This window comes from Lichenostomus cassidix, unplaced genomic scaffold (assembly GCF_008360975.1).
Source record: "Lichenostomus cassidix isolate B80296 unplaced genomic scaffold, HeHo_3.0 HiC_scaffold_646, whole genome shotgun sequence".
Classification (NCBI taxonomy): Eukaryota; Metazoa; Chordata; class Aves; order Passeriformes; family Meliphagidae; genus Lichenostomus; species Lichenostomus cassidix.
This window is the reverse complement of record NW_028147356.1, coordinates 1-23,828: the sequence shown is the minus strand read 5'-3', so window position 1 is coordinate 23,828 and position 23,828 is coordinate 1. Positions and strand designations below refer to the sequence as shown.

The 23,828-nt window shown below is 50.2% G+C and overlaps 6 protein-coding genes across 6 annotated transcripts; 4 read left to right on the top strand and 2 right to left on the bottom strand.

The window, feature by feature from the left end:
* Window positions 1-1,298: 1,298 nt before the first annotated feature.
* LOC146423333 (feather keratin 1-like) lies at window positions 1,299-1,709 on the top strand. The gene has a single exon (XM_085044866.1). It carries the CDS (start codon window positions 1,324-1,326, stop codon window positions 1,627-1,629), a length of 306 nt encoding a protein of 101 aa, XP_084900992.1. The 5' UTR covers window positions 1,299-1,323; the 3' UTR covers window positions 1,630-1,709.
* Window positions 1,710-3,969: 2,260 nt separating this feature from the next.
* On the bottom strand, window positions 3,970-5,017 carry LOC146423332 (feather keratin Cos1-2-like). Its single transcript, XM_085044867.1, has one exon. It carries the CDS (start codon window positions 4,703-4,705, stop codon window positions 4,400-4,402), a length of 306 nt encoding a protein of 101 aa, XP_084900993.1. The 5' UTR covers window positions 4,706-5,017; the 3' UTR covers window positions 3,970-4,399.
* Window positions 5,018-7,016: 1,999 nt separating this feature from the next.
* On the top strand, window positions 7,017-7,878 carry LOC146423331 (feather keratin 1-like). Its single transcript, XM_085044869.1, has 2 exons — window positions 7,017-7,106; window positions 7,472-7,878. The coding sequence occupies exon 2, from the start codon at window positions 7,493-7,495 to the stop codon at window positions 7,796-7,798; it is 306 nt and encodes a 101-aa protein (XP_084900995.1). The 5' UTR covers window positions 7,017-7,106; window positions 7,472-7,492; the 3' UTR covers window positions 7,799-7,878.
* A 2,466-nt stretch (window positions 7,879-10,344) lies between these two features.
* Window positions 10,345-11,632, bottom strand: LOC146423330 (feather keratin 1-like). Its single transcript, XM_085044871.1, has 2 exons — window positions 11,452-11,632; window positions 10,345-11,100 (listed from the first exon to the last, which is right to left on the bottom strand). Exons 1-2 carry the CDS (start codon window positions 11,581-11,583, stop codon window positions 10,774-10,776), a joined length of 459 nt encoding a protein of 152 aa, XP_084900997.1. The 5' UTR covers window positions 11,584-11,632; the 3' UTR covers window positions 10,345-10,773.
* A 2,214-nt stretch (window positions 11,633-13,846) lies between these two features.
* LOC146423329 (feather keratin Cos1-1/Cos1-3/Cos2-1-like) lies at window positions 13,847-14,366 on the top strand. The gene has a single exon (XM_085044870.1). The coding sequence runs from the start codon at window positions 13,867-13,869 to the stop codon at window positions 14,170-14,172; it is 306 nt and encodes a 101-aa protein (XP_084900996.1). The 5' UTR covers window positions 13,847-13,866; the 3' UTR covers window positions 14,173-14,366.
* Window positions 14,367-18,560: 4,194 nt separating this feature from the next.
* Window positions 18,561-23,584, top strand: LOC146423328 (gametocyte-specific factor 1-like). Its single transcript, XM_085044872.1, has 4 exons — window positions 18,561-18,659; window positions 20,696-20,793; window positions 22,541-22,667; window positions 23,335-23,584. The coding sequence occupies exons 1-4, from the start codon at window positions 18,638-18,640 to the stop codon at window positions 23,454-23,456; spliced, it is 369 nt and encodes a 122-aa protein (XP_084900998.1). The 5' UTR covers window positions 18,561-18,637; the 3' UTR covers window positions 23,457-23,584.
* The last annotated feature ends 244 nt before the right edge of the window (window positions 23,585-23,828 follow it).

Genomic DNA, 23,828 nt, shown 5'->3' with positions numbered 1-23,828 from the left:
AATATCTGGAAAGGTGATAGAGGAAATCACCACAAAATCCAGCATGCAGTACTCAGGGAGGACAGGTACTCAGATGTCCCTGAATGCAAAACCAGCTTTCAAACTACACCAAGGACTGATGCACTTCCCTGCCCTGCAGACACGGAGGCAGCTGGGACGCGTCCCAGGAGGGCAAGGGAATGCCTTCAGTAGGCAAATTTCCAAAGGGAGACTCTCCTGACCCATGGCGAGTCATGCTCTAATTTTGGTGTGAGGCCAAGTTAGGAGTGTGTGATGTCTGCAGGCTTGTGTCCCAGGCAGGGCTGAATTCCCCTCCTGCAAGGGCAGCTCCATCCATAACCCTGGAAAACCATCTTCAAACACACTGTGCCCAGACCCACAGCTCCAGGCCGCCCAAAGGCCATTGCCCACAGCCTGACCTGCTTGGCAGCACTGCCAGAGCTCAGGGGTGTTCTCAGAATTGACAATGCGTGGCAGGACTTTGTGTACCCTCCAGGCCAGGGTGCAAAAGTGCAGCCAAAGTGCATCATGGGGTGAAGAGAGGGGGAAGAGAAGGCACTGTGCCAAAACCAAACACATCCCTCAGGCAATGAGGAAGTACAGAACTCCACATGGGTCACCTTGAGGTTTGATTTCTGCACGTGCTCATGTGTTCCTGCACAAGAAAACCTTGGACTTCTCATCCCACTACATGGTAGAAGCCTCCATGACTTAGTGAGAATGTCAGAAATGAGGAAATGAAATGACAACATAGATGGAAACCAAACCACAACCTGTGCCATTGGATAGAATGTTTTGCTTTGAGGTGACTTTGTAGGAAAATTACTGTCCTTGTGCAGTGCCTGTGGGCCTGGGGCAGTGCAAGAGCAGTATAAAAGGGGGACCTTCTCCTCACTCTCTCATTCACTCCTCTCACCTCCATCTCCTTGGCATCAAGGTGAGTCTGAAGCCTTTCTTTTCTTCTGCCTCTGGGTCTTCTGATCCCATTCTTTGCTTTAATCCCATTTGCCTTCTGAGAACTGCCTGTCCTGGGAGAGGGAAGGGGCAGAATTTCTGCATGGAGAGAGACTGGCTTTGAGCTGTGGTGTCTCCTATGCTTTAGTCTGTGTGTGGAAATCTCTGGACTTGATGGCTCTTGGGAACATTTTTAAGAGCTGAATGGAAAGTAAAACTGTAGGGCTTCTATCCAAGCAGCCTCCTGCTGTCTTCTCCTTCTCTTTGTGTTTCTCCATCATGGTGTGTCAAAATACTCCTGTGACACAGCCCTTCCTCAACTCTGCTCCTCAATGTCCTCTCTTCTAGGTGCATCTCCAGCCCCAAGACATGTCCTGCTACACTCCATGCCGTCCCTGCCAGCCCTGTGGCCCCACCCCGCTGGCCAACAGCTGCAATGAGCCCTGTGTCAGGCAGTGCCAGGACTCCACCGTGGCCATCCAGCCCTCGCCTGTGATTGTGACCCTGCCCGGCCCCATCCTCAGCTCCTTCCCACAGAACACTGCAGTGGGATCCTCTACCTCTGCTGCTGTTGGCAGCATCCTGAGCTCTCAGGGAGTGCCCATCAACTCCGGGGGCTTTGGCCTCTCTGGCTTGGGCAGTGGCCTCTGTGGCACGAGGTGCTTCCCCTGCTAAAGTTGTTCCAGCTGGGAAGTCTCCACCTGGATCCCCCTCCTTTCCCTCTCTTTTGACTCATTAAATTGTGCTGCATCCCAGCCCATGCCTTTGTGTCATCCTTTGCCCTACAGACACTCTCCCGAGGCAGAGATGTTGCCATTAGGTGTTTCTGGGAGGAGGTTTTCGCACCAATTGTCAACACAGCCTGGCATCGTGTGTGCTCAGTGTGCACTTAGTTACCCTCTGGGTTCTGAGTTTCTCTGCCTCTTTGGGTCAGGATAAAACTTCCCTACATTGTCCAAGGACAGACATCCACTTTGTTTGCAGGTCTTTTCCTTTTCCTTGTTCAGCTCAACACTGTGACAGAAGTACTCAGCTGTGAATGCGTTAATGACCAGACAGAGGTATTGAATCCCCATCAAACTCCAGCAGATCCCACGGATCTGAAAGGTTTCTCAAAGGGAGAGACACAGTGCATTGGTCTGCCTTCTCACAGACCCATTTTATCATGGAATCATAGAATGGCTGTGGTTGGAAGAGATTGTTAAAGGTCATCTAGTCCAACCCTCCTGCCATAGGCAGGGATAGCTCAGCTCCTGCTAACCTTTTCCAGTTTAAAACTCCTGCCCCTTATCCAATGACTTGATATATTGTCTTTCTTCAGCTTCTTTACATGCCCCCTTACATGTTGAAAGGCTGCAGTAAGGTCCCCCAGACCCTGCTCTTCTGCCTGAAGAACCTTCAGCTGCCCTTCAGAGCAGGGGTGATGCATCCATGGGACCATATTTGCAGCCCTTCTCTGCAGGGCTGTTCTCCATCCATTCACCCCACAGTCCCTATTGATTCCTGGGATTGCCCCAAAGCAGTGGCAGGACCTAGCACTTGGCTTTGTTGAAGTTCCCAAGTTCCTTGTGGGACCATTCCTCAGGTCTGTCCAAATCCTTTTGGATTTAAATCCTCCCCTTGAGTGTAGCTATTACTCCCCTCAGCTTCATGTCACTGCTGAGAGTCACAGGATCATTAAGGCTGGAAAAGACCTCCAAGATCATCACCTTGACAAAATACCCTTATGGCCAATGAACCACATCACAAAGTGCTATGAGGTTGCACCCAATACCATTATCCATGTCACTGATGCTCACAGACACCAAGGGCTGTCAGCAACATCCTGGGCTGTACTAGCAGGAGGGGATCCAGGAGATCATCCTTGGGATAGAGAGGTTCAGTAAAAAAGTTTGGTTCATTCTGTCCCTCCGCACACGGTGAGACACTGAACTCTTAAGGGATAATGACTCAAACATTCCCCTATTTGTGAAGACCAGGGTGTTTTGTTGAACTGGAGGTGAGCTTTGGATGTGTAATGGCCAATGTCTGTTCTGGGAAGAAAGAGGGTGAATGATGGGCTTTGAATGAGACAGGAGGTGGATGCTGGTGCTTCTTGTCATTCTAAGTTGCCCTCCCTTGCTCAGACCACCAGGTTTTGGGGCCCCTTGTCTTACCCCCTGGAAGCACTGTGGCCTGACAGTGTTCATTTCTGCTGATGAGCCATATCAGGCCAAAATCAAAGCAACTGCACAGGGTGTGATGGGCAGCTGTGTTGTCTTAAAAGGTGTCAAGGACTCCTGAAGTGTCCCATGATCCATGACATTACATGATCCAGTGTGAAACTCCTGGCCTCAGGGGAGGAATCTGGGCGTTCCCACCGAAAACTGAGCGAATATAAACCAAATAGATTTTGTGTTCAGCGCATTTCCCCAGGGATTTTTCCCCACCATCACTTCTTCAAGACTTCCCCCACCCCCCAATGGGTCCGTTCTGCGACCACTTCAACCAAGACTGTGCAGCAACCAAGTCTCATCACAGGGCCTATGGTTGGAGAGATATCCACAGTCTTGTCCTTCATCTTTCGTCCCGTCTTTTGCCTTGTGCATGTCCCTGGGTGATATGGTTGCACTTTCATCTTGCAATGCTTTCATATTGTTGCATTGCTATAGATAATAATAACCAAAATGGCTACAGACGTGTTGTCGTTTACAACCACATTGTTCTACAGTAAATCCTCCCTGTGTACTTACAAACACCAGTCATTCAGTGTTGGTTCTTTCTAGTCAATCTCAAGGCAAGTATTAACAAGAACCTGGATTACCTCTCACCTTCTGCATTGGCTCATAACACAGACACATGGAGAATGTTACAAAGCAGCAATACCATGATAAAGCACACTCAACACCCCTTTCTAAAAGGCACTGAAACACCTTCTCCATAATCTCTCTCACAGAAACACCCTGGAGCAACACCTCTCTCCTTGGGAATCTTGGGAGACCAACAACAGGGAAAGGATGACACAGAGGCATGGGCTGGGATGCAATAGAAATTTAATGAGTCAAAAGATAAGAACAAGGTCACTCTGAGTGGAGGCCTCAGTGCAGACAGCACCAGGGTCATCGAAGAATCTCCATTCCATGGCTGTGGCAAAGATCCCACCAGGTGTCCATCTGCCTGATCCAGAGAGGGAGCAGGGCCAGCAGGTCCTCCCCAGGTTGGCTATATGGGGCTCACAGACCCGGGGAGCACAAGGGAACAGGGACACAGGAGGGAAAAGAGAGAGAGGAAGAGGCCAGAGGCTGTGATGGGCTGTGCTTCCCGAGAGCCCAGGCTGGCTCTGTCCTTCTACAAGGGCTGCTGGGGTTGCTCAGCCCTCAGGAAGCAACAAGCTGGTGCTGTGTGCCCAGGGCAGTTCCATCCTGTGTGTCCCTGGGTCCCTTCCCCAGGGCCATCGCCAGCAGCTTTAGCAGGGGAGGGACCTAGTGCCACAGAGGCCACTGCCCAAGCCAGAGAGGCCAAAGCCCCCGGAGTTGATGGGCACTCCCTGAGAGCTCAGGATGCTGCCAACAGCAGCAGAGGTAGAGGATCCCACCACGGTGTTCTGTGGGAAGGAGCTGAGGATGGGGCCAGGCAGAGTCACAATCACAGGTGAGGGCTGGATGAAAACAGTGGAGTCCTGGCACTGCCTGACACAGGGCTCATTGCAGCTGTTGGCCAGCGGGGTGGGGCCACAGGGCTGGCAGGGACGGCATGGAGTGTAGCAGGACATGTCTTGGGGCTGGAGATGCACCTGGCAGAGAAGGAAGGGGAAAGAAGAGCAGGAGATGGGCGAGGTTCAGCCTGTCACCCCACCATAAGGGAGCAAAGCCATGAGCTGGAAATGAAAGTTGAAGGCTGGTTGTGAAGGCACATGGGCTCTTCCCCCACACAAACCCCACCAAAAGCTCAAGCCCAGGGATGGCCCCAACCAGCCCAAAGCTGTGGCAATATTTCTGCCAAGACTCAATCGTCCTGCACCTCCCACTCCTTTCCCTCTCTCACAAGAAGCATTTCATCAAGATCCCACATGGACAAAGTCACAGGTATGTGCAGAGAAATCCCAGAGAAGAAGAAGGAAATGGAGAATGGGCTTCAAACTCACCTCGCTCTCAAGGAGATGGAAGCAAGTGAAGTGAATGTGAGAGTGGGAAGAAGAGCCTGCTTTTATACAGCTCTTGCATTGCCTCAGGCCCAGAGTCACTCCACGAGGGCAGTAATTTTCCAACAAACTCATCTTCAAAGGTAAATATCCCACATAGTGGTAGCAATTCACGTTTTGTTTCCATCTACGCTGCCATTTCATTTCCTCGTTTCTGGCATTCCTGCCCTGCATTGCAGGATCCTTTCATGTTGTGTGATGAGAAGCCAAAGGATATCCCAGGCAGAATCATGGCAGTGAGGGCACATGACCCAAGGGCTGCAAGGGTCCCACACAGGCAGGGAATGTTGGCTTTGGACAGTGAAAAGCAACTCTTTGCAATACCCTTTGTAGGAAGAAGTCCTGCTCTGTCCTGCTCTGCACATGCCAGAGAGCATCCAAATACTCTGCTTTGTACGGACATTTCACTTGCTTCTCTCTTTTCCTGCTCTCTCTGCTCTCTGCCAGGGTCATGAGCTGCAGCATCTCCAGGCAGCCAGGCTGCACCAGTGGTTTCAGGTCCCTTCCTCTTGATGCCCTTTGCTCTGGAGGGGATGTTTGCCAGGGCTTAGGAAAGCCAAAGACCACCTGGAGTTGAATCAGGCAATGTACATGGAGGGTCTTCTCCAGGTAGGTCTTCAGTAAAGGGAGGCTTAGCCAAAAGCAGACCCAGTTTTCAACAGGGCAGCTTCCCTGAGGATAGGGGGTACAGGAAAGCTGGACATCCTCAAAGTTTCCTGTCTTTGGTCTTTACCATCAGGAATTGTTGTCAGGAATTTAAGCTCCTGAAACCCCTTGGAACATCTGGAACAGAAAAGACTTCCCCAATCAGAACAGAATCCAATGGGGCCAAATTGACACACACTGGCCTGAAATGAGTGTGTGTGAATTGATGTGTGTTCATTGGTGTCAGTACAAAGCCTTTCTCAATTCCCTTTGAAAGTCACAGCAACCACAGAACTCATCTGAGGACTGGAAGAAAGCCAGTGAGTGTCTTGTCTTCAAGAGGGGTGTGAAAGACGAGTCAGGGAATAACAGGCCAGTCAGATTTGCCTCAATATCTGGAAAGGTGATAGAGGAAATCACCACAAAATCCAGCATGCAGTACTCAGGGAGGACGTGTACTCAGATGTCCCTGGATGCAAAACCAGCTTTCAAACTACACCAAGGACTGATGCACTTCCCTGCCCTGCAGACACGGAGGCAGCTGGGACGCGTCCCAGGCGGGCAAGGGAATGCCTTCAGTAGGCAAATTTCCAAAGGGAGACTCTCCTGACCCATGGCGAGTCATGCTCTAATTTTGGTGTGAGGCCAAGTTAGGAGTGTGTGATGTCTGCAGGCTTGTGTCCCAGGCAGGGCTGAATTCCCCTCCTGCAAGGGCAGCTCCATCCACAACCCTGGAAAACCATCTTCAAACACACTCTGCCCAGACCCACAGCTCCAGGCCGCCCAAAGGCCATTGCCCACAGCCTGACCTGCTTGGCAGCACTGCCAGAGATCAGGGGTGTTCTCAGAATTGACAATGCGTGGCAGGACTTTGTGTATCCTCCAGGCCAGGGTGCAAAAGTGCAGCCAAAGTGCATCATGGGGTGAAGAGAGGGGGAAGAGAAGGCACTGTGCCAAAACCCAACACATCCCTCAGGCAATGAGGAAGTACAGAACTCCACATGGGTCAGCTTGAGGTTTGATTCCTGCACGTGCTGATGTGTTCCTACACAAGAAATCCTTTGACTTCTCATCCCACTACATGGTAGAAGCCTCCATGACTTAGTGAGAATGTCAGAAATGAGGAAATGAAATGACAACATAGATGGAAACCAAACCACAACCTGTGCCATTGGGTAGAATGTTTGGCTTTGAGGTGACTCTGTAGGAAAATTACTGTCCTTGTGCAGTGCCTGTGGGCCTGGGGCAGTGCAGGAGCAGTATAAAAGGGGGACCTTCTCCTCACTCTCTCATTCACTCCTCTCACCTCCATCTCCTTGGCATCAAGGTGAGTCTGAAGCCTTTCCTTTCTTCTGCCTCTGTGTCTTCTGGTCCCATTCTTTGCTTTAATCCCATTTGCCTTCTGAGAACTGCCTGTCCTAGCAGAGGGAAGGGGCAGAATTTCTGCATGGAGAGACACTGGCTTTCGCCTGTGGTATCTCCTGAGCTTTAGTCTGTGCGTGGAAATCTCTGGACTTGGCTGCTCTTGGGAACATTTTTAAGAGCTGAATGGAAAGTAAAACTGTAGGGCTTCCATCCAAGCAGCCTCCTGCTGTCTTCTCCTTCTCTTTGTGTTTCTCCATCATGGTGTGTCAAAATACTCCTGTGACACAGCCCTTCCTCAACTCTGCTCCTCAATGTCCTCTCTTCTAGGTGCATCTCCAGCCCCAAGACATGTCCTGCTACACTCCATGCCGTCCCTGCCAGCCCTGTGGCCCCACCCCGCTGGCCAACAGCTGCAATGAGCCCTGTGTCAGGCAGTGCCAGGACTCCACCGTGGCCATCCAGCCCTCGCCTGTGATTGTGACCCTGCCTGGCCCCATCCTCAGCTCCTTCCCACAGAACACTGCCGTGGGATCCTCCACCTCTGCTGCTGTTGGCAGCATCCTGAGCTCTCAGGGAGTGCCCATCAACTCCGGGGGCTTTGGCCTCTCTGGCTTGGGCAGTGGCCTCTGTGGCACGAGGTGCTTCCCCTGCTAAAGTTGTTCCAGCTGGGAAGTCTCCACCTGGATCCCCCTCCTTTCCCTCTCTTTTGACTCATTAAACTCTGCTGCATCCCAGCCCATGCCTTTGTGTCATCCTTTGCCCTGCAGACACTCTCCCAAGGCAGAGATGTTGCCATTAGGTGTTTCTGGGAGGAGGTTTTCGCACCAATTGTCAACACAGGCTGGCATTGTGTGTGCTCAGTGTGCACTTAGTTACCCTTTGGGTTCTGAGTTTCTCTGCCTCTTTGGGTCAGGATAAAACTTCCCTACATTGTCCAAGGACAGACATCCACTTTGTTTGCACGTCTGTCCCTTTTCCTTGCTCAGCTCAACATTGTGACAGAAGTACTCAGCTGTGAATGCATTAATGACCAGACAGAGGTATTGAATCCCCATCAAACTCCAGCAGATCCCATGGATCTGAAAGGTTTCTGAAAGGGAGAGACACAGTGCATTGGGCTGCCTTCTCACAGACCCATGTTATCATGGAATCATAGAATGGCTGTGGTTGGAAGAGATTGTTAAAGGTCATCTAGTCCAACCCTCCTGCCATAGGCAGGGATAGCTCAGCTCCTGCTATCCTGTTCCAGTTCAAAACTCCTGCCCCTTATCCAATGACTTGATATATTGTCTCTCTTCAGCTTCCTTACATGCCCCCTTACATGTTGAAAGGCTGCAGTAAGGTCCCCCAGACCCTGCTCTTCTGCCTGAAGAACCTTCAGCTGCCCTTCAGAGCAGGGGTGATGCATCCATGGGACCTTTTTTGCAGCCCTTCTCTGCAGGGCTGTTCTCCATCCATTCACCCCACAGTCCCTACTGATTCCTGGGATTGCCCCAAAGCATTGGCAGGACCTAGCACTTGGCTTTGTTGAAGTTCCCAAGTTCCTTGTGGGACCATTCCTCAAGTCTGTCCAAATCCTTCTGGATTTAAATCCTCCCCTTGAGTGGAGCTATTACTCCCCTCAGCTTCATGTCATTGCTGAGAGACGCAGGATCATTAAGGCTGGAAAAGACCTCCAAGATCATCACCTTGACCAAATCCCCTTATGGCCAATGAACAACATCACAAAGTGCTATGAGGTTACACCCAATACCATTATCCATGTCACTGATGCTCACAGACACCAAAAAATGTCAGCAACATCCTGGGCTGTACAAGCAGGAGGGGAACCAGGAGATGGGTGGGAGCAATGATGCCACTCTGCTCAGCACTTGCCTGGTGCCATCCCCCATGTTGGGGACAGGCTGTAATGCAAGAGCCACCTGGACCAAGGGGCATGACTGCTGTGCAGGGTGGCCAGGATGGTGAGGAGGTCAGAGCACTTTACAGGCACAGGCATTGCTGGGTGTGGAGAGGAAAATGGTTTGGTCAGAGAGACAGAAGATCATCCTTGGGGTACAGAGGGTCAGTGAAAAGGTTTGGTTCATTCTGTCCCTCCACACACGGTGAGACAGTGAACTCTTAAAGGATAATGACTCAAACATTCCCCTATTTGTGGAGACCAGGGTGTTTTGTTGAACTGGAGGTGAGCTTTGGATGTGTAATGGCCAATGTCTGTTCTGGTAAGACAGAGGGTGAATGATGGGCTTTGAATGAAACAGGAGGTGGATGCTGGTGCTTCTTGTCATTCTAAGTTGCCCTCCCTTGCTCAGACCACCAGGTTTTGGGGCCCTCTGTCTTACCCCCAGGAAGCACTGTGGCCTGACAGTGTTCATTTCAGCTGATGGGCCATATCAGGCCAAAATCAAATCAACTGCACATGGTGTGATGGGCAGCTGTGTTGTCTTAAAAGGTGTCAAGGACTCCTGAAGTGTCCCATGATCCACGACATTACATGATCCAGTGTGAAACACCTAGCCTCAGGGGAGGAATCTGGGTGTTCCCACCGAAAACTGAGCGAATATAAACCAAATACATTTTGTGTTCAGTGCATTTCCCCAGGGATTTTCCCCACCATCACTTCTTCAAGACTTCCCCCACCCCCCAATGGGTCCGTTCTGCAACCACTTCAACCAAGACTGTGCAGCAACCAAGTCTCATCACAGGGCCTATGGCTGGAGAGATATCCACAGTCTTGTCTTTCATCTTTCGTCCTGTCTTTTGCCTTGTGCATGTCCCTCGGTGATATGGTCGCACTTTCATCTTGCAATGCTTTCGTACTGTTGCATTGCTATAGATAATAATAATCAAAATGGCTACAGACATGTTGTCCTGTACAACCACATTGTTCTACAATAAACCCTCCTTGTGCACGTACAAACACCGGTCATTCAGTGTTGGTTCTTTCTAGCCAAATTCAAGGGATGTATTAACAAGAACCTGGGTTACCTCTCACCTTCTGCATTGGCTCATACCACAGACACATGGAGAAGGTTAGAAAGCAGCAATACCATGATAAAGCACACTCAACACCCCTGTCTAAAAGGCACTGAAACACCTTCCCCATAATCTCTCTCATAGAAACACATCAGAGCAACACGTCTCTCCCTGGGAATTCTGGGAGACTGACGACAGGGAAAGGATGACACAGAGGCATGGGCTGGGATGCAATAGAAATTTAATGAGTCAAAAGATAAGAACAAGGTCACTCTGAGTGGAGGCCTCAGTGCAGACAGCACCAGGGTCATCGAAGAATCTCATTTCCATGGCTGTGGCAGAGATCCCACCAGGTGTCCATCTGCCTGATCCAGAGAGGGAGCAGGGCCAGCAGGTCCTCCCCAAGTTGGCTGAGTGGGTCTCACAGACCAGGGGAGCACAAGGGAACAGCGACACAGGAGGGAAAAAGGAGAGAGGAAGAGGCCAGAGGCAGGGATGGCTGTGCTTCCCGAGAGCCCAGGCTGGCTCTGTCCTTCTACAAGGGCTGCTGGGGTTGCTCAGCCCTCAGGAAGCAACAAGCTGGTGCTGTGTGCCCAGGGCAGTTCCATCCTGTGTGTCCCTGGGTCCCTTCCCCAGGGCCATCACCAGCAGCTTTAGCAGGGGAGGCCCCTTGTGCCACAGATGCCACTGCCCAAGCCAGAGAGGCCAAAGCCCCCGGAGTTGATGGGCACTCCCTGAGAGCTCAGGATGCTGCCAACAGCAGCAGAGACTGAGGATCCCACCACGGTGTTCTGTGGGAAGGAGCTGAGGATGGGGCCAGGCAGGGTCACAATCACAGGCGATGGTTCGATGACAACGGTGGAGTCCTGGCACTGCCTGACACAGGGCTCATTGCAGCTGTTGGCCAGCGGGGTGGGGCCACAGGGCTGGCAGGGACGGCATGGAGTGTAGCAGGACATGTCTTGGGGCTGGTGATGCACCTGGCAGAGAAGGAAGGGGAAAGAAGAGCAGGAGATGGGTGAGATTCAGCCTGTCACCCCACCATAAGGGAGCAAAGCCATGAGCTGGAAATGAAAGTTGAAGGCTGGTTGTGAAGGCACATGGGCTCTTCCCCCACACAAACCCCACCAAAAGCTCAAGCCCAGAGATGGCCCCAACCAGCCCAAAGCTGTGGCAATATTTCTGCCAAGACTTAACAGTCCTGCACCTCCCACTCCTTTCACTCTCTCACAGGAAGCATTTAATCAAGATCCCACATGGAAAAAGTCACAGGTATGTCTTGAAGAATCCCAGAGAAGAAGAAGGAAAAGGAAAATGGTCTTCAAACTCACCTTGCTCTCAAGGAGATGGAAGCAAGTGAAGTGAATGTGAGAGTGGGGAGAAGAGCCTGCTTTTATACAGCTCTTGCATTGCCTCAGGCCCAGAGCCTCTCCACGAGGGCAGTAATTTTCCAACAAACTCATCTTCAAAGGTAAATATCCCACATAGTGGTAGCAATTCACGTTTTGTTTCCATCTACACTGCCATTTCATTTCCTCGTTTCTGGCATTCCTGCCCTGCATTGCAGGATCCTTTCATGTTGTGTGATGAGAAGCCAAAGGATATCCCAGGCAGAATCATGGCAGTGAGGGCACATGACCCAAGGGCTGCAAGGGTCCCACACAGGCAGGGAATGTTGGCTTTGGACCGTGAAAAGCAACTCTTTGCAATACCCTTTGTAGGAAGAAGTCCTGCTCTGTCCTGCTCTGCACATGCCAGAGAGCATCCAAATACTCTGCTTTGTATGGACATTTCACTTGCTTCTCTCTTTTCCTGCTCTCTCTGCTCTCTGCCAGGGTCATGAGCTGCAGCATCTCCAGGCAGCCAGGCTGCGCCAGTGGTTTCAGGTCCCTTCCTCTTGATGCCCTTTGCTCTGGAGGGGATGTTTGCCAGGGCTTAGGAAAGCCAAAGACCACCTGGAGTTGAATCAGGCAAAGTACATGGAGGGTCTTCTCCAGGTAGGTCTTCAGTAAAGGGAGGCTTTGCCAAAAGCAGACCCAGTTTTCAACAGGGCAGCTTCCCTGAGGATAGGGGGTACAGGAAAGCTGGACATCCTCAAAAGTTCCTGTCTTTGGTCTTTACCATCAGGAATTGTCGTCAGGAATTTAAGCTCCTGAAACCCCTTGGAACATCTGGAACAGAAAAGACTTCCCCAATCAGAACAGAATCCAATGGGGCAAAATTCAAACACACTGGTCTGAAACGAATGTGTGAGAATTGATGTGTGTTCATTGGTGTCAGTACAAAGCCTTTCTCAATTCCCTTTGAAAGTCACAGCAACCACAGAACTCATCCGAGGACTGGAAGAAAGCCAGTGAGTGTCTTGTCTTCAAGAGGGGTGTGAAAGACGAGTCAGGGAATAACAGGCCTGTCAGATTTGCCTCAATATCTGGAAAGGTGATAGAGGAAATCACCACAAAATCCAGCATGCAGTACTCAGGGAGGACGTGTACTCAGATGTCCCTGGATGCAAAACCAGCTTTCAAACTACACCAAGGACTGATGCACTTCCCTGCCCTGCAGACACGGAGGCAGCTGGGACGCGTCCCAGGCGGGCAAGGGAATGCCTTCAGTAGGCAAATTTCCAAAGGGAGACTCTCCTGACCCATGGCGAGTCATGCTCTAATTTTGGTGTGAGGCCAAGTTAGGAGTGTGTGATGTCTGCAGGCTTGTGTCCCAGGCAGGGCTGAATTCCCCTCCTGCAAGGGCAGCTCCATCCACAACCCTGGAAAACCATCTTCAAACACACTGTGCCCAGACCCACAGCTCCAGGCCGCCCAAAGGCCATTGCCCACAGCCTGACCTGCTTGGCAGCACTGCCAGAGATCAGGGGTGTTCTCAGAATTGACAATGCATGGCAGGACTTTGTGTATCCTCCAGGCCAGGGTGCAAAAGTGCAGCCAAAGTGCATCATGGGGTGAAGAGAGGGGGAAGAGAAGGCGCTGTGCCAAAACACAACACATCCCTCAGGCAATGAGGAAGTACAGAACTCCACATGGGTCAGCTTGAGGTTTGGTTTCTGCATGTGCTCATGTGTTCCTGCACAAGAAATCCTTGGACTTCTCATCCCTCTACATGGTAGAAGCCTCCATGACTTAGTGAGAATGTCAGAAATGAGGAAATGAAATGACAACATAGATGGAAACCAAACCACAACCTGTGCCATTGGGTAGAATGTTTGGCTTTGAGGTGACTCTGTAGGAAAATTACTGTCCTTGTGCAGTGCCTGTGGGCCTGGGGCAGTGCAGGAGCAGTATAAAAGGGGGACCTTCTCCTCACTCTCTCATTCACTCCTCTCACCTCCATCTCCTTGGCATCAAGGTGAGTCTGAAGCCTTTCCTTTCTTCTGCCTCTGGGTCTTCTGATCCCATTCTTTGCTTTAATCCCATTTGCCTTCTGAGAACTGCCTGTCCTGGCAGAGGGAAGGGGCAGAATTTCTGCATGGAGAGAGACTGGCTTTTGGCTGTGGTGTCTCCTGAGCTTTAGTCTGTGCGTGGAAGTCTCTGGACTTGGTTGCTCTTGGGAACATTTTTAAGAGCTGAATGGAAAATAAAACTGTAGGGCTTCTATCCATGCAGCCTCCTGCTGTCTTCTCCTTCTCTTTGTGTTTCTCCATCATGGTGTGTCAAAATACTCCTGTGACACAGCCCTTCCTCAACTCTGCTCCTCAATGTCCTCTCTTCCAGGTGCATCAGAACCCCGAAGACATGTCCTGCTACACTCCATGCCGTCCCTGCCAGCCCTGTGGCCCCACCCCGCTGGCCAACAGCTGCAATGAGCCCTGTGTCAGGCAGTGCCAGGACTCCACCGTTGTCATCGAACCATCGCCTGTGATTGTGACCCTGCCTGGCCCCATCCTCAGCTCCTTCCCACAGAACACCGTGGTGGGATCCTCTACCTCAGCTGCTGTTGGCAGCATCCTGAGCTCTCAGGGAGTGCCCATCAACTCCGGGGGCTTTGGCCTCTCTGGCTTGGGCAGTGGCATCTGTGGCACAAGGGGCCTCCCCTGCTAAAGCTGCTGGTGATGGCCCTGGGGAAGGGACCCAGGGACACACAGGATGGAACTGCCCTGGGCACACAGCACCAGCTTGTTGCTTCCTGAGGGCTGAGCAACCCCAGCAGCCCTTGCAGAAGGACAGAGCCAGCCTGGGCTGTTGGGAAGCACAGCCATCCCTGCCTCTGGCCTCTTCCTCTCTCTCTTTTCCCTCCTGTGTCACTGTTCCCTTGTGCTCCCCGGGTCTGTGAGCCCCATATAGCCAACCTGGGGAGGACCTGCTGGCCCTGCTCCCTCTCTGGATCAGGCAGATGAACACCTGGTGGGATCTCTGCCAGAGCCATGGGACTCCAACTCTCATCTGCCCCTGGTGCTTCCTGCACTGCATTCCTCTCTTGGATTGACTTGTTTATCTAATTTGATTCATTAAATTTCTATTGCATCCCAGCCCATGCCTCTGTGTCATCCTTTTCCCTACAGACATGATTCCAAGATGCCCAAGCAGAGCAGGTTGACAAGGGGTAGTTCTGGGAGGGCATTTCGGCATGTTTGTGCAGTGATTGTCCACAGCATGACTGTTAAGTCTCCATGCAGACTCTCTGCCTCTGTGGACACTCCCGACAAAGACAGTCAGGAGGAATGGTGTTTCTCTGGGAAGGTTAGGGGCGCACATGGAGAGCCTTCATTATTCCCAGAGGAAAAGGTGGAAGAGTGTACTGAGCCCTTTTCAGCCTTTGCAAATGAGAAAAACCACTGCAGATCATGTGTGCAGGGAGACACAATCCTTTGATAGGTTTAGTCCATCTTAGGCTTCTAGAAACAGTTTTTTACATATTTTTGCAGACAGGACAGGAAGAGGCAAGCTTCTCTGTGCTTGAAAATGTCTGTTGTTAATATTTCCACTCAAGGGAAACCTACACTGTTCTCCTGATATACAGCTATGATTCTATAAACACATTATCTCTTGTACCTTAAGATGACCCTGCTCTTGCTGCTACCAGAGAGCACTGGTAAGTCTTCAGTCACCTGCTTGAATTAAATTAGGCAAACTTCTGGCCAGAAAAACTTTGTCCTCTAACTCCTTACTACAATAGAGGGAAACCTTTTAGTAAATCCTCTTCCCCTAAAGGAAATCAGAGTATTGAAGATCAGTGCCTTTTGCTCACATCTATATGAGATTCCTCATTTGAAGTCAGTTCCAAAAGAGGGTGCCCTGCGGAGAGGGAGCTGTGAGTGTGTATTGCCCAGGGAGGAGAAGAAACAACTGGAGCACAAGTCTGATGAGGAGAAGCTGAGGGAGCTGGGGGGACTCAGCCTGGAGAAAAGGAGGCTAAGAGGGGATCTTCTCACTCTCCACTACTTCTGACAGGAGTGGGCAGCCAGGCGGGGATCAGGCTCTGCTCCCAGAGAACAAGGGACAGAATGAGAGGAAACAGCCTCAGGTGGTGCCAGGAGAGGTTTAGGTTGGCTATTAGTGAAAAATTCTCCACTGAAAGGATGGTCAGACATTAGAACAGCCTGCCCATGGCAGTGCTGGAGTCACTATCCCTGGAAGTGTTCAAAGAACATGCAGATATTCTTTGGGGACACAGGTCAGTGGTGGCCTTGGCATTGCTGGGGGAAGGGTTGGACTTGATCTCAGAGAGCTTTTCCAACCTTGATGATTCTGTGATTGTATGAAGTAGAGGCAAAATGATGGGTTCAAGCCTTGGTTTCCCAAAGCAGAGCCTCAGGGATCAGACTTATAAAAGTAAATAATTTAACAGAGCAGTACACAGCAGGTGAGCTCAAGCTGGTGCCTCCACAGAGGGACCCAGAACAAAGAAATCTCCAGGCAATGATTGCCCTTACAAATAGTGCACCTGCCCCCCACACGTTCTCACACACATCTTCCCAGTTTTCCACTGGAGTCTTCTAACACCTTGCTGAGCTCTTTCTCCAAGTCAGTGCAGGGGGACATTCACTGTTCTGAGCTTAGAGAGTTGCAGCCTTTGCTGAGCCTCTCCTGATCTTCTGCTCTGGCTTCTGGTGTACCTGGGGGCTAAAACAGCCCCAGACATGGGATAAACACAACTGAGCACCCAAACCATCAGTGTGTTATTGTTGCAAAATGTGGAGTATGTAAAACTTTCTTGAGAAATTATGTGTAATCTTTGTGTGCTTTCAAGCCTAATTCACAAGAAGAGAGATTTAATCTGTGGAACAGAGAGCAGCAAGCAAGCTCTAAGTGATGTCCAGGTGTTAGAAAGACAAATAGCTTGTTCCTAAAATTGCCTGTTAAGGTTTAGACCAGGACATGTTTCAGTGATTTCAGACCTAGGGAGAGATTAACAAAGTTTGGGAAGGAGGATGAACCACTGAGAGTGGGCAGAAGGAATGCAGAATTTACAGTCCTCAAGGACATCTGGCAGAACTCCCAAGATAAGGAAGAAACTAACAAAGCCAACTCAGGAATTCTGCTGAAAGCCACTCCAAGCATGTAAAAGATAACTCCAGCAGGGACAGATTGCGGCCACCAACACACAGACCACTGACCCAAGAAATGCTCTGACCCAAAAGAAGAGAAAGACTAAGCATGTGGACTAATTAGGATGAGAAATAAGAGAATTATTAACCAACAGAAGATAGAATACTAATTAATAAAAGAACTGTGTTACTTGTAGCCAATGAACACTAATTCCTTTGTTTGCTGAAATGTATAACGTGAAAAATGAAGCTCACTGTTGTAAAATTTTAAACATTAACAAAAAGACAACAGGGGACAAAACAAAAAAAATTCATTCCACAAATTAGAGGGTACAGCGCTGGGTGCTTAGCCACCGATGTAGGGTAGCCAGAGGCACACCTGGCTAGGGGATACAGTTTTTATAACCCCCTAACCCAGCCTCCTTCAGGTGTTCCAATGGGCTCTTTGTCTTCAGTCCTCCTTGGCTCATTCTTTCTAGGGTCTTCTGATAGCTTAGCTGCTTGCCCAGCTCTTCCCTTTCTTAACCATAACATTTAAGTTAGCCACAACAAATTAACAATTAGACATAACAAACCTATAGAGGTAGTCATAATATTATCAGTTAGCCCCAACAAACCTATGGAGGTAGCCATAACATTTATCAGGTAGCCCAAATAAATCTATAACATTTATCAGTTAGCCCCAACAAATCTATAGAGGTAGCCATAACTTTATCAGTTAACCCCAACCAATCTATGGAGGTAGTCTTAACATATACACAATCATTAACAAATAACCATAACAAAAACCTCATAACTCTTTACGAAAGCCAGCTCCATGACTTCATTTATAACACTGTGTTTGCTAAAATGTATAAATAGTGAAACGTTTTGATATTTGGTGTATTTATTTGTGGAATTACACCGAGCACAGAGGCTTGTGCAACTCTGAAATAAATAATACATGCCTGTCTCGAGTGTGTAATTCTTGGCTTGTTACACACCAGGTAACAAATGCAATTTTTGTGGACAACATTATCAATGTTCTTCCCATACTAAAGCCAAAGTAGAGCCCTGTGCCAGCTACTGGGAAATTACTGATGGAATCAACTCCATTCCAGCCAAAATAAATTGTCTTACGAGGAACGGCTGAGGGAGATGGGTTTGTGTAGCCAGTAGAGGAGGCTCAGGGGATACTTTTGTCACTCCCCCCTGCTCCCTGAAAGGTTGTAGTGAGGTGGGCTCCGTCTCTTCTGCTGTGACTGCTGTGAGAGGACATGGGGAAATGGCCTTGTGCTGAGACAGGGGAGATTCAGATTAGATATTGGGAAAAATGTTTTCCCTGTTCGAGTGGCCAGGTAGTGGAAGGGGCTGCCCAGGGAGGTGGTGAAGTAACCATCGCTGAGGATCGGGATCTGCCGCTGGGGGATGTGGTTTAGGGGTTACAGTGGGAGGATGGCTGCACTGAGTGATCCCAAAGGTCTCTTCCAACCTTGACGATTCAATGGTTCACTGTCCGGGGTCAGTCCATGGCCAGCGCCTGAGCCTGCCGCAGACCCAGCCAATACCAACATCAGAATGAGCCTAAATCTGTCTCATTCTTCTTAAATTCGCTTATTTCGGCTGAGGTGCCGACATTCCCCAACACCATCAGGGCTCAGGGTCAGGCTCAGGGCTCAGGGTCAGGCTCAGGCCCGGCCGCGCTCCATGGCGCCGCGCGCGGGGTTGCCCCGGCAACGGCGGCTGGGCGGGAAGAGCGGGAAAGCACGCCCCCCACAGCCAGCCCCACAGCCAAACCCGCAGCCAAACCCGCAGCCAAACCCGCAGCCAAACCCGCAGCCAAACCCGCAGCCAAACCCGCAGCCAAACCCTCAGCCAGCCCCGCAGCCGGACCGGCCCGACTCCCAGCCCCACAGCGAGCCCAGCCCCGAGGCGGACCCGGACCGACCCCGCCCCCGTCCTCACACCCGTCCCCGCCCCACAGTCGGCGGCGAGGCGGACCCGGCCCAGACCCCCACCCGACCCCGCGCGGCCCCGCCATGGAGCTTGAGGAGGACTTGGGTGAGGCTTGATTGGTCTGGCTGGGGGAGGGACGGGGAGGGCGCTCGTTGGCCGCGCCATTGCGGTCTGTTCGCTTTCGGGCCAGGTTTGTATCTCCCGTCGGGCCGGGCCCTGTCCCCCACCCCGGGCCAGCTCTGTCCTCTCTCGGCCCGGCTCCGTCCCCGTGCCCAGTGCCTGAGCCGGGTGGCCCCCGCGGGCCCTCTCTCGGTGAGTTCAGCCCAGGTCGCCACAGCAGGTGCCGGGTGGGATCCGGCCTGCAGGATTTGCCTGAATAAAGGGACATTGGTTCGAGCGTGGCTCCCACCCGTGTCTCCCGACTTAGCCGCTCCAGGCGGTTTTGGGATGAATTTCTATGCACCGTGGGCACGGACAGGTACACGGATCTCCCTGTACGTGGCATTGTGCCTTTGGTGGTTTCAGCCTTGTGTAAACTCCTGTACTGCTGGTGTTGGGTGCTGGACGTGCTGTGCTGAGGGCTCTGCACCTCCTCTGGTGCTTGCCTCTGTCCCCTTCTTGCCTCTGTCCCCTTCCCTGGCAATGCATTTGGACTTGTTTTGTGTGGAGCCAGTTCAGAGAGAGAAGCTATTGGAAAAACCTCTAACAAACAGTGCTTAATTGTGAATTCCTTAAACAGACAGTGCTTAATCCTGTATTTACAGGTATCAGTGATTAATGTGCACAAGTGGGTATCTTAGCCGTGAGAGTAAAGACTGTGTGCCTGATAAAAGGTGTATCTTGGCCAGACCACATCGCTGGAATGCATTCAAGGAGAAGAAATCCTCCTAAAGGGGGAGGGGCAGTGGTGTTTGGAGGAGCATTCCCCACGCACCTGGTGCCAAAATAAAGTAGTGCTGCTTTCTAATACTGAAATTACAGTGGCAGTTTAATTTTTCACGACGTTTTCAGTAACAAGACCATTTGTGATTGCTTGCCAGGGGCAGCTGGGCCAGTGCAAAGCCAGGTGGGTTTTCAGCTGCTGTAATGATCTGAGTGGGCTGTTGAGGTGAGAGGTACTTAGAGGCAGCAGCACTGCACAGCCCAGATGGAAATGAGGATCCTGCCTGTGCTTTCTCTTTCCGAGTGGCTCTCAGCATGAATTCTGCTCCTTGGGACTTCTGGAACAACATTTAAAATACTGCCAGCCTGGGAGCTGGTGGAGCCACGTGCGTGAAAGAGGAGAGCAGAGGCAGCAGCAGCTGGTGCCTAGAGCTGATTTAACTCCAGCATAGTCAAATCCTAAGTATGCTGAAAGCCTGGGCAATAAGAGTGGCAGAGCAGAAAGGAGGGAAGCAGCCCAGGCTCCCTGGTGTGTACCCCGTAGACAGACCCACATGCAGTAGTAGGGCCTTGTGTCTCTTCCTGGCTGCCTCTCTTCCTCACTGAGAATATGCATATTTATTAATATTTATATTTTAATGTATTTTGTAGACAAAAATTATGTATGCATGGATTCACACTGCTTCACTGTTCAGTGTGTTTGTTTGTCAGTGGTTTTGTTGGTTTAGTAATGCCTCAGCTCCTAAATAATTACATGATTAAAAGCTTCATTCAGAGTCTCATGCACCATGTTAGGCACAATGCTACCTTCAGAATGGAACTCAGTTCCCTCACATTCTGCCTTCAGCAAAACAAGCTGTTGATGGAAGAAAGATTTGGTTCAGCTGCTGAAGGCGCCTGCTGGGTGTGACATGATCCCACTGATCCTCCTTCAGGAGAGCTGGAAAGTGCTACTGGCTTTCCCTTGGACTAAGGGTGGTTACCTCCCTTATAAGGTAACCTAAAGAGTTATTACACTCAGTGGTGCTGACTCTCCTCTGTTTTAACTAATGTCCCAGTTATGAGAACCTCAAGTTTAATTAATTTGGTTATGCAAAGCAGGTAGCTACCTTAATGAATGGTTTCAAACTAAGGGCAGCTGGTTCAACTCCCTCAGACCACAGCCCTGATGTGGTGATGTGGGGTTTTCCCCACTGCACTGTGTGAGTGATTCATGTCTTTCTAACCAGATGCTTTTCTCTGTTCTCCTCTTCCATCAGATGTGTTGGATCCAGAGAGGTTAATCCAGTGTCCATTGGTCAAACACCATTTGATCAGAGCCCGGAGGTTTCCTTATCACCTGGTAAAGTGTAAGGAGGTGAGCTGGACGGGCAGTGGCTGAGTGACTCTTTGCATGCAAATACACTCTGTGCTCCTGCAGTTCCTGACAAATAGCCCTGTTTAGCCTTTATGTCATGTAACTTCACGATTTGTGCAGTAACAGCTCCAGGCACACATGAATTCACCCAAGACCAGTCTGGCTCTGAAGGAGACAGAGGTCCTTCATGGTTAGTTCAAAGAGGAGACTGGTCTCTTCCAGCAGCTCACAGAGAGGTCAGATTCATTTTTCCACTTTCAGCTGAAGAGAGGACTCTTCTGGAGTTCCAAGTACCCCTCTGGGCCCCTCAGAGCAGAAGTGCTGTGATGTTCAGTTCAGTCTTTTACTGCAAGGCTGGGCAGGTTTGTTTTGCCAACAGCTGTTTCTGGGCATCTGGCAGAAGCTGCACATCTTGGACTCAGCACATTTGGGAGAGGTTTATTCCCTTCTCTATCTTTAATCAAGAATTTGATTACAAATCATCTCATGGGACACACTCCTTCCTGTCTTCTCCTCTGTTGTGCTGATGACTGGGTTTCTTTAAACCTTCTAAGCTTTGGGGGTTTTTTTGGAGACTTTCGAAAACTTGATTGTCCCCTTTTTAAGTGCCAGTGTGTTTTTAAAACAGTCCAGCATTGCTGTGCCTTCCACTTAAGATGCAGTTGTAGGCAGCATGTCCTGATATCAGTACAATAAATTCACTTTGGTGGAACTAGAGCCTTAAAAATATTAATTAGCCAGTGAAAGTGGGGGGCAAAGCTAAGTGGCAAGTACCAGACATTGAAGACGGCTGAAATTTTCTGTGTTGAGCCCCTGCAAATTTTGGCAGGAGTGTGCATGTGAGCTGGGTGAACAGTGTTTGTGAGTAAACCTTTAAGCATGTTGGTTTTGTCCTGGTGCCACCTAACTGATGACCAGAGAATTTTAAGAAGTTTCCTAGTTAGGTGGATGAGGTGAGATAGACACTGACTGTATGTGTTTGATGATCACTAAGTGATTAGCAGAAGTGCTAATTAGCAGAAGAGCTTGGGTGTTGTCACTAGTCCATCTGAAGATGCCACAGTTTGTTATTTGCAGTGTCAAGCGTTTGGGTGTAGATTGTCCCTCTTGCTTGGGACAAGTTTGTTGAGTTTCCTTTGCATTCCTTATGCATAAAATCCAATTAATGCTTCCACCTGGCTCAGCCTCCTATTGCTCTGTGCAGAGCACAGCCATGACCCAAATGGGGACACTGCAAGCAGAGCAACTGAACTGTGTTAGAACCATGGAATCACGGTATGGTATGGTTTGGTTTGGTTTGGTTTGGTTTGGTTTGGTTTGGTTCTTTTGGTTTGGTTTGGTTTGGTTCGGTTCGGTTCGGTTCGGAAGGGACTTTAAAGCTCATCCAGTGCCACCCCTGCCACGGGCAGGGACACCTTGCACTATCCCAGGTTGCTTGTTTGATATGTGCTTTAAGCCATGCAGTCGTATCACCAGCACTGCAAGGAACCATAGGGAGTTTGCTGAGGGTTGGTTTCACTTCAGTCAGGGGTGGCTCAGTGTCTGTGAATTGTGTTTGGAAGAACAGTTGTGTTCATTTCCCCTTTTGTTTTTAGTGAGTGTCTGACCAAAACATTGCAATTTTTTATTTTTGTACGTTTTAAAACAACACCACAAATATTCCAGTGTTTTTTTCCTATGTATCAACAAGAGATAAGTAAACTGGAGAGATGTGTGTGGCACATAATTTTGGCTTTCCCTTGTCTAGAGCAACCCTGAGATTGCAAAAAAATTGGCCACGTGCCCCTTCAATGCTCGTCACCTGGTTCCTTGGGCCGACCTCAGTGACCACATCATGAAGTGCAAAGACAAAGCCTTCATGGAGCAAGATGCAGGTAAGAGAAACCCTGTGCTCCCAGGTGCTCCCCAGAAACCCAGTGCACCCTGGGGACTGAGGTCTCCTCTTGCAAGGGTGGATCGTGGAAGGCCCAAAAGTGGGAGGCAAATTGTCATCTGTAGTTTTGTGTGACACAAAAGCTTTGGGGAAACTTGATCTCATTTGCTGGGATTTATGGGGCAGTTTCTTGAGAATATGGCAGATGCTCTGAGTAGGCTTTGCGTGTATTTTGTTACCAGGCTTGTTCAATAAAAACTTTGTACCCAACACTGTGCAGGAAGTGCCTCTGGAAGGAGGGGTGGGATGCATTAGGACCCCCAAGGATGAGTCCTTCTTGTAGAGCTGATCTCCCTTTAACTCTTGCACACCACAGAGCACACAGTTTTCTGTCTTCTGAAGAGGTGCACAGGTGATGCTTGCATGCATTGTCAGCAGGTTCCTCTTCACTCCAGCATTCCTGCTCAGAGTTCCAGGGAGAAGTCTTCTCTTGTTCATTGAGAAAGGCGAATCTGACGTTGCTTTATTTCAGATCTGTCTCTGGCTGTCCCCAACCTGTTTGCACTGGGTGGAGCTTCCTCTAAAGCCCAGAAGTGTTTTACAGCTTAAGACAAAGTGTTCAGTGGATTTAAGGACTGCTGGTCACTGCATTTTCTCTCTTCCTGAAGCGAGCCGGTCCTGCCAGCCCCCACAGGAGCAGTTGAACAATGGGAGCACATGGCAGGCACCTCCATGTGATGAAGACTGGGAAACAGGTGAGGAACTCTCCCATCTGCTGCCTTCTCTCTGACCATGTCCTCCAGCTCTTCTTAGGACAGTGTGAGGCCAGGGATGCTGTTCATTCAGGGCTGCCTTGTAGGACACTGCTTATGTTCATTTCTGAGAACAAGCTCATCTCATTCCATGGGCAGGGACACCTTCCACTATCCCAGGTTGCACCAAGCCCCCTACGACCTGGCCTTGGACATTTCCAGGGATGGAGCAGCCACAGCTTCTCTGGAGAACCTCTGCCAGTGCCCCCCTGTGGCTAGCACAGTTTTTCCCATGAGAAGTTTTCTTGTGTTTTGTAAATAAAGATAAAGTTTGGATGTTTTTGGAACAGTGTCCCAGAACTTGGGCAGTGCAGGCCTGGCCAATCAGGCCTGGGGAAAGGCTTCTGACT